The sequence below is a fragment of the Mytilus edulis genome, chromosome 2 (genome assembly GCF_963676685.1).
Source record: "Mytilus edulis chromosome 2, xbMytEdul2.2, whole genome shotgun sequence".
In the NCBI taxonomy this organism is placed as follows: Eukaryota; Metazoa; Mollusca; class Bivalvia; order Mytilida; family Mytilidae; genus Mytilus; species Mytilus edulis.
In genome coordinates, this window is record NC_092345.1 from 105,864,571 (window position 1) to 105,878,402 (window position 13,832).

General features: G+C 35.7%; 1 protein-coding gene across 1 annotated transcript; it reads right to left on the minus strand.

The window, feature by feature from the left end:
* Window positions 1-4,006: 4,006 nt before the first annotated feature.
* Window positions 4,007-8,378, minus strand: LOC139513828 (perlucin-like protein). Its single transcript, XM_071302652.1, has 5 exons — window positions 8,041-8,378; window positions 6,699-6,784; window positions 6,150-6,231; window positions 5,447-5,658; window positions 4,007-4,123 (listed from the first exon to the last, which is right to left on the minus strand). The coding sequence occupies exons 1-5, from the start codon at window positions 8,333-8,335 to the stop codon at window positions 4,118-4,120; spliced, it is 681 nt and encodes a 226-aa protein (XP_071158753.1). The 5' UTR covers window positions 8,336-8,378; the 3' UTR covers window positions 4,007-4,117.
* Window positions 8,379-13,832: the final 5,454 nt, after the last annotated feature.

A 13,832-nucleotide genomic window follows, 5' to 3' on the forward strand; every position in this document is an offset into this window, starting at 1 on the left:
TTATACAGAGTTTTATGTATATTACTTTCGAAAAAAAGACATACCAATGAAATGGATGTATCAGACATGTCAGATGCAGAAGCTAATCTATTTAACTCTCCCAGTCATCCATTATGGAGTCAGAGTATCGTGACAGTACTCATGTACAACTAAAACTATGCCTAGTAATTCATCTGATTCAACAAATGCAAGTACTGTGAAATGTTTCAAAACAGCCTATTAATTGTGAAGTAATTGCAGGTCTCCCCATTTATGTAAGGTATAACAAATTGACAAATAATTAGATGACCATTAGTCCAAAGCAAGGTGTTACAGAAAAAAAATAGCTAACAAATTGACAAACAATTAGATAACCGTAAGTCCAAAAGAACGTGTCACAGGAAAAAAATAAAACAGCCTTTCAACATGGTAAAGACGTCATAATTATTTGGTTTAGATGACCATTTGATAATTTTGGGGGCCAGAAGTAATATTTTCCAAATTGAATATTCATTTTTATCTGTTATGCTTATTTTATTCAATGGACATGTGGATATGATATTCATTTTCAAAATCATCCTCCCCAAAAATCAAAGAATAATCCCCCTTCCTTTCAACTTTATACCTATATGTACTACCTCTGTACTCAGATCTAATCCTCTTGCACACTGTTTTTGTTGCTCTCAAGAACATATAACTATATTAAGTTTAGCTTCTACAGACCCCTTACCCCTGGAATCTGGTAAATGTCCTACTATAGGGAGAATTTCTTCTTACAATCAATAGGGATTTTTGTTTGGGGTCAAAGTTTTGAAGTTATGTGTTAAGGGGAGGTGGTGACAATTTTGAACATACCCTTCAGCTGATAAACAATGACCGTTCCCTAAGTTTAGGTTCTAGATACCCCTCTACTTCGTGAGTATTTTTCCTCGCGTAGGGTTCCAGTTCTCATTATTAAATCCGACTGAAAACATATGAAAAAGCATTCCGACCTGGGAGTCCTTGCCTTCACCTCTTAAACCTGACAGTCAAGAGACAGGTTATTCCACTGGTCCACTAAAAACAAATTTCACTGACGGCAATCGATAGGGATTTTTGTTTGGGGGTCAAAGTTTTGATGTTTTTTTGGGGTTTTTTTTGGGGGGGGGAGGTCAATAAATATGAACATACCCCTCAGCTGATAAACAATGACCGTTCCCTAAGTTTAGCTTCTACAGGCCCCTCTACTATAGTGAGAATTTCGCCTCGCGTAAGGTTCCAGTTCTCATTATTTAAATCCAACTGAAAACATATGAAAAAGCATACACCTTATCGCTATTTGTCCGCCATTACTATATATCACACAGGTTCCCGTAAATTTTTGACGTCACAAAACAAAATATCTGACGCCACAATGGAAAAGTGATTGTTGTATGCGTCAGAAGTTCAAACGGCCGGGTCAGCCGGGATTAGCGATATGGTGTATTCCGACCTGGGAGTCCTTGCCTTCACCTGTGATAAATCTTAGTGTCAAGAGACAGATTATTCCAATGGTCAACTGAGAACAAATTTCACTGACGGCTAGAAATGTTTGCATATATACTAATGCTTACCTTTTCTTTGATGCAAAATATCCAAAAGAAATGATAAATGTCCAGCTGGCGATATACGAAGACCTAATTTTGGGAGAAAATATAAAATAGAGAACTCTACCAAAATTTCACGGAGCTGAATTTCCGGATTATATAAATTGAACGTTTTGGAAAATCTCTCAGGTTTCCCACACAAAACGAAGGTGTCAAATTAAGAATTTTGAAACAAAAAGATCATTTCAGCGGTACAGGCCTAATCTTTATGTATGTTTATGTGTTTCGTGTCAACCCCATAACAAATTAAAAGTTTTAAAATAATACACTTCTGCCCGCCTTGATCCAGTAAATATTTTGTTATAAGTGTAGTTAAATAGTAGATTAAACCTTGTTTTATAGCTAGATGAACGTGTATGACAGTTACATAAAATTCCATTTTTAAGACAACAATGTGTGAACCAAACAAACAGACATACACGTAAAAATGTTAAAAATAGGGGTACAACAGTCAACATTGTGTTATAATCTTAATCACTATAAAAACAAAATAAAAACAAACAAATATGTCAACAAAGAAAAACAAATAGCATAATGATAAAGCATTTAAGCAACACTGAAAGACAAGTATTTAAAAAATTACCATGACTCAATAACACAATAGAAGGATGTAAAAAAAAACGAGTCAATCCAAACGGATATTACCAAAATATTAACTGAACTAAGCAGGTAAACAATTTATATAGATAAATAAAAGAACGATATATTACGTGATTAAATTAAGTTGATAAACAACGTCAGTACCTAGAATCTGTACTTCAAGACCATCATGTATTATATGTGAAGTTGATAAGAGATATTCATCAAAAAGTTTTTGATATCTTCCAATGAACTTTTTTATGAAAAGGTAGTTAAGTGCTTTGACATTATCCTGGGTCAACAAATTTGTGTTCAGACACTGGTGACGTTGTATAAAGTCGGAACAGTAACTGTAAGCTCTTGAGTACCGAATTCATATAATATTGTAGAAATATATTTTATAATCATAACTGGACACCAACAGCTTAAATAACAATGATTTGATGGTCATTAGGATAAATCTAAAACCAAAATGACAAAGAGTTCTAAAATTTGACACTGCAAAACCTCACTTTTTTGGTAAAAGCCGTCAAGAAAATTTACCTATTAGCGTTATTCAAAAGGGAGAGGCAAAACATACCAAGGGAAATTCAAAATTATGAGTCGAAAACAAACTGACAATGCCATGACAAAAAAGAAAAAGACGAAAAGGAGAAAAGACAAACAAAACACATAACATAGGAAAAACGAAAGACTGAAATAAAAAAAAAACGCCAAAAACCGAGAGAGATATTGGGTGCTCCACGGGTTGCAACCATGGTGGTGCTCATGGAAGTACAGATCCGGTGATCATTATAATTCGGTAGGCAACATTGGATTTATATTCTTAATAATTAAAATAGTAATTAAATTGAATATATCATTGAAGTGTATAATAAAAAAGAATCTTTATATTCCACCAACAAAGACATTTTTATGCAAGCGAAACATTATGAAAATATTTTTTGTAACTTCTGTACAAAAGAACGTTTGAATAATGTGCTTTTAAAAATCTTTTGTAATTAAAAATATAAAACTTTACGGAGAAGTAAAATAATTTTTATGATAATATTAAAACATTTATTTGAAGAATAGTTGAACCGAAATTATTTATGTTAGATATTCAGGGCTTATATATTATTAATGAGGAGTGCTATATTTCTAAGCAAAAGACACCCAGATGTAATCTTGGTCTTTCAAAGAATTCAACAGAAAAGAAAATATAAAGCTTTACCTTTATGGCCATTCAACAGAATTTGAACGATGTATGATCAAAATAAGGATTAATAAAAAAATCCAAGTTAATTTCAAAAAGATTGATCCATCAAATCAACATTAGACATGTCAATAAATGGAACGAATATACATCAGCAGTTAACTCCTGACTTGGTACATACGTTTGTGGGTTAAACCTGGTGTTATAGCTAGCTCAACCTACCACATGTATGACAGTTGTTTATGATACTTCTATTGCAAAATTGGGCGAGAAACCCATACTAACATATCAACGTGACAATCATTGGGATCAACAAGCCAACACTGTATAAACTAATTATTCGTCATAGGCATACAACACAACTGACTTAAAAAAAAAAGGTACATGCATTTTCCAAAAAAACTGGTTTTACAGTTAGCTGTTTAGTATCATTTTGTTTGTATCTTTGTAGTTTATATCTTCTGCCATTGAAAGACCAGTCCGTTGTGATTACCCACTCTGTGACGGCTTTTGGAATTTCTTTGAGTATTTGTGGGCATTTTCATAAATACTTTAGATGGAAACAAATTAATCCTATACTTCTGTTTATTAATACAACAAAGTAAAAAATTATTTCTTTATTGTTCGTAAATTCATAATTTGCAGTATACATGATATAGATAAATATTTATAAAAATAGCTGAGGTAAAATTTCAGGTTGCTTCAGTTACAAGTTGTTGTTGTATACCAAATCGTATTACTATCCCTGAAATAGAACAAATAAAGCATAATATGTTATTGTCTTAAAAGCAAAATGCTTGACCTTACCTGGGGCAGCATTAAATAAATATCACCAACATTTGCTATTTCATTCACAAATTTATTTCAAATCAATTCCTTTCATCTGGGAATATTAATGAATAGTTACTATTCCATTAACAAATTGGTTAAAATCACGCATTTGATTTCAAAATGACATTTTAATGATATAAATAATAATTTATTAATTTGGTGCGCTCGAAACCTTTTCTAGGTTAAATTTAACCAGAAAAAATAAAACCAGAAAATTTCGAAGCCGATGTATGAACACTTGAACAGTTAATCTATTTAACGAACAGGATATCAAAATAACATAAGACAAGTTTGTCAGGGGAGCCTAAGTTTTGTAACAACTCTACATGTATCGACTATCGTTAGATAATTAAACATAGGTAAGTTTAAAGTCATTGCAATATCGAAGTTCTGACTACTAAACTTCTTATAACTAAAATTAGCTATAATATGTAATTTGTGTATATTTATTGTATTTTCGTGTTAAACAAACTATTATACCAATTTGTGTTCACAAAATCTTTAATCATAATTTAAACCAGGAATGATTTTTACCAAATGTTTTAGAGGCAAAAGCCAATATAACCCGAGAAAATCAACAACATATAGTGATACACGAATGTAAAAACTGTAACCGTTTTGTTTCGTTGGTTGACTTTGTCGATCATATGGTTTTGTTGGTATCATGGACTTTCCCATTATTTTAATTTACCTTGGAGCTCGATATTTTTGTAAATACTTTTTTTGTTTTTGGTAGAAATTTAGATTATCATTACAACTTCTAGATAATTGATGATATCTCACTGTAACGTTGTACAATGTATACACAAATGTTTACTAGCTTGATTTTCGTGAGAAGAATGAACACGCTGATTTTTTATGTTTTGTTTGTTTTATCCGTATGTCACGTCTCCAAATTAATATTATGTAAATTCACATGTAGATAAGTCTACGCGAATCGTGTATATGTAATGAGTTCACATTGCGATAAGACGTGTCACGGTACTTGTCTATCCCAAATTCATGTATTTGGTTTTGATGTTATATTTGTTATTCTCGTGGGATTTTGTCTGATGCTTGGTCCGTTTCTGTGTGTGTTACATTGTAGTGTTGTGTCGTTGTTTTCCTCTTATGTTTGGTGCGTTCCCCTCAGGTTTAGTTTGTTCCCCGATTTTGTTTTTTGTCCATGGATTTATGAGTTTGAACAGCGGTATACTACTGTTGCCTTTATTTATTTGATTCTCTCTTTTAAACTTACTGTTGATTTCTCACAAATAAAGTTGAAACGCTTGCTACACTTAATATCATTCCAGTTGTATGAAATGACCTTATGAATATGGGCGCAGTTTTCCTTTGCATTATTTGGTTCGTTTACAGCCCATGAAGTAAAGGTCAGTGGAGATAAATCGGACACCCATTCCCATTGTCCATGAACCTCACGTGCGCCTATCCATCGTTGTTCATGTCTGACTGGAAATAAAATCATCGCTATCATTATTTCTTCCCATAGTTAAGTTCGTGCCTTATATAGATAATTTCAACCTGTGTTTGCTAGTTGATTAGTTTAGCAGTTACTAAAATCAAATTCAAGTTATTCAAGTTATTCGCAAAATTTCTAATATGTGTATGCATGGAATCTATAATTTCGATGAGGTTTGTCAGAAAGAAATGATTTTCCTTTCTTTTTTTTTTTTTTGCAATATTGAAAATATTACATTTTTTCCTTTGAAATATATCTATAATCTTTTATGACTCAACTAACTAAAAATGAAAAATTAAATGAAGTATCATATTAATTGCAAATAATTCGTTTCTTATTCAGTTTATTGTTATTATCATTATTATTTCTTTCTCTTGAATGTTTTTTCTATGAATAATGGAAGCAAAAAACACCAAGCAGAGAAAAAGTAGCACGTGTAACACTTCAGAAATTAGTAACTTTATATAATTCCTGTACAAACCTTCAGTCTGTCGTTTTATCCAAATATTTTCTGAGGCACTTTCAATTTTTACCAAATTACTTGACTTCTGTCTACATTCACGCTGAAAAAACCATCGTTATTAAGATTTAAAATACAGACACACACTAATATTCAACATATATGTAATATTCTTAAACGTGCCCATACCACCAAACGTGTCTAATTCCGTCTATTTCCTATTGTTGACCTACCGAATTGACTTGATTTGTACTATCACGAGTAACAAGACGGATGCCACAAGTGGAGTAGATTCCGGAGCACCTAATACTAGGCTTCAAAGACAAAACAAATATGATTTTTTTCAATCAATGATGGCAGGAAAGAAGGATAGAATTCCCGAGAAATTAAAGAACTCATGGGTTAGATCATTGACGTCACATGGTCCCGTTTGGTGAATGAGTTATACAAATATGTAATTCTGCTATAATCATGAATCTTTTTTTCTATAGATCTTTTGAAATAAGAAGTAAATGTGCACTATTCCAATGAAAAGAAGTTTGTAACTAAGTGAGCGTTTTACGTGTTTACCTCAGCATTTATCCAAGTGTTGGAATTCTTACTGAAAAAGTAACAGCTTCCTTTGTACTTGAGCCATCCCGGTTCACATGTATTTTCTGTATATGAAAAGGAAAATTCCGTATTACTTTAAACTTAAAAATCTAAAAGTTCATACAGAAAAACCATATGTCCATTAAATAAATGGAATTCTATAATAAATTAAATGTATCTGCAGTTAATAATGTCCAAATCTATTTCAATATAAAAACCACCTGAAGTAATAGCATGTACTCCAAGTGCGTCGACATCTCCTGCCGCGCCTGCATCGTTCGTCATCCACATCCACGGAAAGCTGTATTGGTACCTCATGGTTTGTATAGACACTAGCGAACGTTTTAAACATAAGGATCTGTTACAATAGTTATCAAAGGTACCAGGATTATAATTTAGTACGCAAGAGTAATAAACTCAAATGTTCTATAGTTCATTATCACCTGCCGCGTAAGATCACTTTTCGCCATCATGTATTTGACACATTCACATTTCCTTTCTCAATTTCATTGCTTTATTATATCATACTCTTCTATAGAGAAATCATTACTCTGCAATGCATTGTATGCATATAAAAATAGGGAGCAGTGGTATGATTGGCAGTGATACATGTATTCACCTGAATCCAAACGACGAGGGTGTAAGCCACTTAGGGTCCCAGAGCGGTGGAAACATATATACACATCTTTAGTTATCCATGGCTGTGGAATATTAATAACTTCAACTCTTATTACTTGATATGTCTCATATGTACGATTTAAAATGTTCACATTTTCGTCCATCTCGGTTTTTCTGAATCTTTACAATTGTCGTACATTGAGGGCGATTGTATACGACAAACTTGTTTTGTCTCATATATATGAATGTGATACAATATTTTTGGAATCATCTATGTAAATGCTCTGTGACTTCGTTTTATATTCGGCCTTTTAACTGTTTAGAGTCGAGCGTCAATAAAGAGTCTCATGAAGACAGCGGACGGAGAAGGCGAATGCAACGTAGTCAAACTTGAGTATTTTGATTATGTTTGGCAAATTTAAGGAGAAATTGATAAATGATAACTTTCAGACATTCAAAACCGGAGTAAAGCAAATTATATATTTGTATTTTGTTATGTTTTTGTTTTTGTCTGTGCATTTATGTTATTGATAATTGTGTGTATATATGTGAACTAATCTCAATATAAATTAATTTGATTGTTTTAAAAATTTCTTCAATATGTTAAATACATATACTAATAAGAAAGACAATATGCTGTGTTTATTTATAACTTTTTTAAGGTAGATTCATGGTATACCGCCATCTTGGATTGTACTATTACCATTTGCCCTGTCTTGGTCTTTCTGCTTTCTACTTTGTCCATCTTCATGTGTGTCTTTTATTCTTGGTCTCTTGCCTTTGAAAATTTTCTTTCCTCTTCTTGACGCACTCCTTGCCATTGTCTTTGCCACTAACTTTGCCACGTGTCCCCAAATAGCATGAGCTCCAGGCAATAAGAGACCGGAATTCTGTGACATCATTTCTTGTCCAGTCCATACCGAATTTATAAGATTGCCAACATCACCACAGAAGGCAGAAATCACAATTAAAACAACGATATTCTGATAAAGCTTCATTATCTTTTTTGTATGCAATATGTTTACTAAGGTATCTTCCTCAGTTCCTGAAAAAGATTGACATGTAGTTAACTTAAAACATAACTAGAAGATAACCACGAAATTGCGGTACAATTCAACAAGTGCTGATACAAAGAGTTTCAAATTTTCGCGGGCAGTACGTCGACTGAGCATGCGCTAAAGCGTATAAGAAACAGATCAATAACGGTCTTCGAATTGGGTTTTTTTTTTTTTAAATGGCGTTTTATGTGAAAAAAGATTGTTTTAAAGACAAATGTAGGGAATACAAAACGCTACATTTATATGTCATATATTACACATAATTCCGACTTTTTATGGTTTCATAGGAGATGCGGCTCAATGAAAATAGTCTCTTCCTTTAGTAGTAAAGATATAAGGAATGTCATACAATTATACATATCTGAAGTTATTGAACAGCTAAATATTAAATTTTTAAAAAACCGACGCACCTGTTAAGATTTAACTTAAAAGTTTTCAGAATGATCACGCTTACCAACAAAATATTGAAGTCAATGGTAAGCAAATACAGACAGGTCTACTGAAGCGTACGGAAGCGCCACACATTTTTTTATATCATCTTCTGCCTATCTTTGCGTTCTAACGCAAACCTTTTGCGTTCTAACACAAACCTTTGCGTTACAACACAAACATTTTCGATATAACGCAAACCTTTGCGTAATAACGCAAACATTTGTTTTATCTTATTTCTTTTTTAAGATTCAAAGAAAACAGCATTTATTAATGGAGGAGGCTGTATATATTAAAATTTATCACCTTTTTAGTCATTGCAAAGTAAAATACTTGAATAATTAGAACATATCATTGACTAATACCGAGTAGAATAATATAAGAAGATGTGGTATGAGTGCCAATAAGAAAACTCTCCATCTAAGTCACTATTCGTAAAAATAAACCATCATAGGCCAAAGTACGGTCTTCAACACGGAGCATTTGCCCACACCGAACAACAAGCTATAAACGCCCCCAAAAACGATATCCATGTTACTACTAGTATGTACATGTATGTTAAAAAAAAATTGAGTAAATTGAAGTTATACCGAAGAAAAAATCAACCCCGCTAATATAGCTATAACCGAATATAAATATACTTCCAAAGAAAGCTTTCGTTTGAGAATTGTGTAAATTTGGTTAGATTCAAAAAGGCTACCCTTTGGCAATAAATGTATAGAATGAAGATGTTTTATTAATAAAATTATGTTCCCTCCATTCAAATTGCTACCCAAGCATCTTAAAAATACTTCACTATATTCAAATGAAAATTCAATGACTTTCTACCAAGAATCTTTATCATATTCTGAGATGAAAATCTAAAAAAAAAGTTTCCTACTTAATAATTCATTTTAAAGAAGAAAGATCATTTTGTCTATTTGACTTTGTATGACATTATTTTTATCTTTCAATTTAAATATGCCTATATACTATACTATATCTATTTTCTTGTTAAATTATATACTTTTCTGATGCACAAATCAGTCTGAATTGATGTATAATTGCACTTCAAGTATTCCATTATTCCTATGCATATTTATTATGATGATCTGGCCTTGTATGTATGTTTTTTTTATCAACTAGTAGATCACAACCGAACTGAATGGCAGACGGACATTTATACAAAACTTAATGAATAATTGAAATCAAGGTATTTGCGTTATAACGCAAAGGTTTGAGTTATTTCTCAAATGTTTGCGTTTTTCCGCAAAGGTTTGCATTTAACAAAAATGTTTGCGTTATTTCGCAAAGGTTCGGGTTACAACGCAAAAGGTGAGGGTTTTAACGCAAATGTTTGCATTATAACGCAAAGGTAGGAAGACAAATAACAAAAATCACAACCTTATTATATGTTTTTTTTCCTTCTTTCCATCTAATGTAACATTGTTATTTTTTTTTTACATTTTACTCCTTGAGTATTACAATATGAAATGTTCTTATCAGGAAACAGATTAATATAAGCTAACAGCTTGTTTCTTGTTTTCCTACTAATTATTTCACTTGTATTATTATGTAAATGCCTATGTATGTACCTGAATATAATTAATAAAATTGCTCATGAACACACTGATCATGCACGAGTGATTCTATTCATAAAAAGTGTCCGTGTAACAACTAAAAAGAGTCCGTGTATCGTCTAAAAGGAGTCCGTGTATCGTCTAAAAAGAGTCCGTGTAACACCCGTTAATGTACTGTAGTATCCGGAGGATTAGTTTTAGGTCATCAGACAGACCATCTAGAGATGTCCGAAGCACTACCCAGAAACCATCCTCTTCCGGTTGAAATAATGGCTAAAATGCAGACGTCTATTCATACTATATAGAAGAGCAATCGGCCGTTCCTGACTGCAGGAACGACCATCCAAGGTATATATCGGTCTTAAGATATACTCGGGATCACAACAGTGGCGCTGCGAGCAATCAGCGGGCAGTGTAACGTCTTTAAGGGACATTTTTACGTTTTTGCCGTGCCGGTTGTGGACGGCAAAAATAGTAAGACAGGAAGGGAAAGGTGATTTGGTTAATTCCAGCGAGGGAATAAGTCATTTCAGGCACTCGTGGAGTATTTTGGAGGAATACTTCACGGTTGTTTAGGAGAAAGGATTGTCCAAGTTGACATCATATTACCTTGCTGATCCTGAAGGGACAGCTGGGTACCAGTCATCTTGTAATTGTTTTGTTTACTTCTGTTAACCGTAGACCAGAAGGACGGGTTACCAGTCGTATTGTTATTGTTTTTTTGTTCACTTCCGATAACCGCAGACCAGAAGGACGGGTTACCAGAAGCAGAAGTATTTCTATTAATAAATAAATAAATTGTGGTATTGAGTGTGTTGTTTGTTGTTGTTTATTCTCTAAATAAATAAACTTTGTTATAAATTATTGTTCAGAGATTTACATTTACAAATGTCGGTTGTAAACACCTGTAGCTTTCAAGAGTTACTCCAGCTCCCAGGTATAGGCATAAAAACTGGGGAGCAAATAATGGACATTAGGTAGAGCAAGGGCTTTGTGACCGAGTCAGACTTGGCCACTATCTCCCATCTACGAGTAACAAGGGGCCTCTTATCCAGGCTGGACTTCAGCTCAAATGGAGGTGGCCAAAATATTGGGCCACCACCTCAAGTCAGGCATGGTGAGATGTTAGACAGGGGACACATTGCCCCACAGGGCACACCATCCCAAGTACAAGGCCAATCTGCATTTAGGCAAGAAGCATGGCACCAGGGGGCAAAGTCCCGGGACCTTGAAAGGGCCCAGACAGATGGACTCTGCCTTCCTTGAATATAGTTCATATCCCGGTGAGGCTAATGCTAGACCTGAACTCACAGGGAATTGGGATGGGGGCTACAGGGAACAGTTACAGAAAAAAGAGTGGAGTCACCATGATATTGGTGACCCAAACCAATGTAGTCTCCCTCACCACATGTACAGGGGTAGTATTGGAAACAAGCCGTATTGGCCAGGTAAAGACAGTGCGTGGGACAAACTTACCCTGAACTATTGGGGTACACCTTCACACCCCATGGGTCATGCAAGCAACTATACAGGTCAGGGGTCAGCACCCTGTACCCAACCAGCTTACACTGGTGGGGGACAGTATGAGATGGCCTGCAGTAAGTATGACAAGAGGCAAGACAATAGGGGTGCGAACACAAGGCAGATCCCATCTCGTGACTATGGAGGCAACCCAAGAACCAGTATAATCAAGAGTAAACAGCGGTGCCCCCACAAGGGTTCATCGCAGGGGTGAGCTATGGACAACAGGCCTACCCAGTACCATATAATGAGGATAGGCCTATGAAAAACCCAAGTGGACCTGACAACAGTGATGGGCACGAGGAACTTTAGGTGGCGTCTCTAAAGTTACCAATGCCCCAAAAAATATTAAGTATGACGGAAAGGGCAACTGGCAGGCCTTTTTCACAAAATTTGCAAGGTACGCAGAGGTTTGTGAATGGGGTCCCCAGGAATGTAATGACCAACTTTGCTGGTGCCTTGAGGGAAAGGCCAGCGAATATTATGCCCTTTTAACAGAAAGAGACAGGGAGGTGAGTTATAGAGAGCTTGTGGAGAAGCTTCAGAAGCGCTTTGGTTTCAAGGCACTGCCTGAGACTGCCAAGGCCCAATTTAACAATGCCCGGCAAGCCCCTGCGGAGTCTCTCGATGACTGGGCTGATCGGGTGTTGTCCTTGGCTACCAGGGCATTTAGAAACCTCCCTGACGATTACATGTACGAGCAAGCTGTAATGCGACTGTGCCAGGGTATTGAAAACAGTTGTGAGTGCAAATCTCTAACCTTCAGCCCCGACGTATTGAGGAGGCCATAGATAAAATACGGCTATTCCAACATAACACACAGGCGATATATAGTAAGCCAAATAGGCGTGAGGTTAGACAGGTAACTGATGGGCAGTATGGAGACCACCATGAGGCCTTCCGTGAGTATCAGGGGCCCCATGTAAGGGATACCATGGCCATTGAGAGGGCCTTAGCCAGTACATTGAAAGTAGAGTTAGAAAAGTCTGATAAGAAGTTTGAAAACAAACTTGGTCAAGTCCATGAAAAATTAGACGACATGATGGACCAATTCAAGCAACTCCTCACAAGCCCCATTACAGGCAGCTACTTACCTGGCAGACAGACAGGAACAGAAAGTTGCCACCACTGTGAGGGGAGGGGCCATTTCAAAATGGAATGCCCAAATGTAATGCCTTATGGAGGTAAGTCCGTATTAGGGGGTCCCTCCACTGATAGAGGGCCTCCATGGGAGGGAGTGTGCTACCATTGTCTTAAGCCTGGACATGTTAAGAAGGACTGTCTGGATTTACAGGAGAGGATTTCACAATTCAGTCAAGCAGAACAGCAACAGGACCATTAAACTTAAACGGGACTACTCAGGAGGCCGGAGTGAGTCCCCGCAAATGAAGTTAGTCCTCTCAGTAGTTGAGTCTGTACCCCAAGGCAGAGTAGCTGAGGTAGCTATAGTGGGCCCAGAGGTAGGTGCCAGGGACAGAGAGGGGAACAGAGAACCCAGAGTGTCGGTGAAGGTTAGAGCAGAGATTGAGTCAGAGCAGTGCTCCAATTCTGACAAAGAGGCAACTCCTTCAGGCGGATTGGACTGCTACCTATTAAAATGTCTCTGGAACATATTGGGGCATGGTGAACCGGAGTTGGGCCACAGCCTTCTCCCAGGTGGGTATTTGTGGGTTGAGGAAATCCTTAAAAGGGACCCAGGCTTTGCCGGGTACTCTTTACCTGATATTCATAAACTGATCAAGGTTGATGTGGACAGGAGGTTCACTTTAATAAAAAAAACTCAGACAGTGGTTGTTGGAAAATAAGGGCCAACCAGGGGTATTCCTTGTTGGTGGATACCCCAGCCATATATCATTAGTAGAGAAATGCGAGGTGCCCCAAGGCAACTTAGTTACTGCAGCATTGCGCACAGGCGACCAGGAGGGTTA

Excerpts from the sequence above, each read along its gene's own strand:
- LOC139513828 (XM_071302652.1), bottom strand. The coding sequence starts at position 8,335 with ATGAAGCTTTATCAGAATATCGTTGTTTTAATTGTGATTTCTGCCTTC. Across the intron at positions 6,232-6,698 it reads ACACTTGGATAAATGCTGAG|CGTGAATGTAGACAGAAGTC; the intron begins GTAAACACGTAA and ends TGGTTTTTTCAG. Across the intron at positions 5,659-6,149 it reads GATAAAACGACAGACTGAAG|TCAGACATGAACAACGATGG; the intron begins GTTTGTACAGGA and ends TTTTATTTCCAG.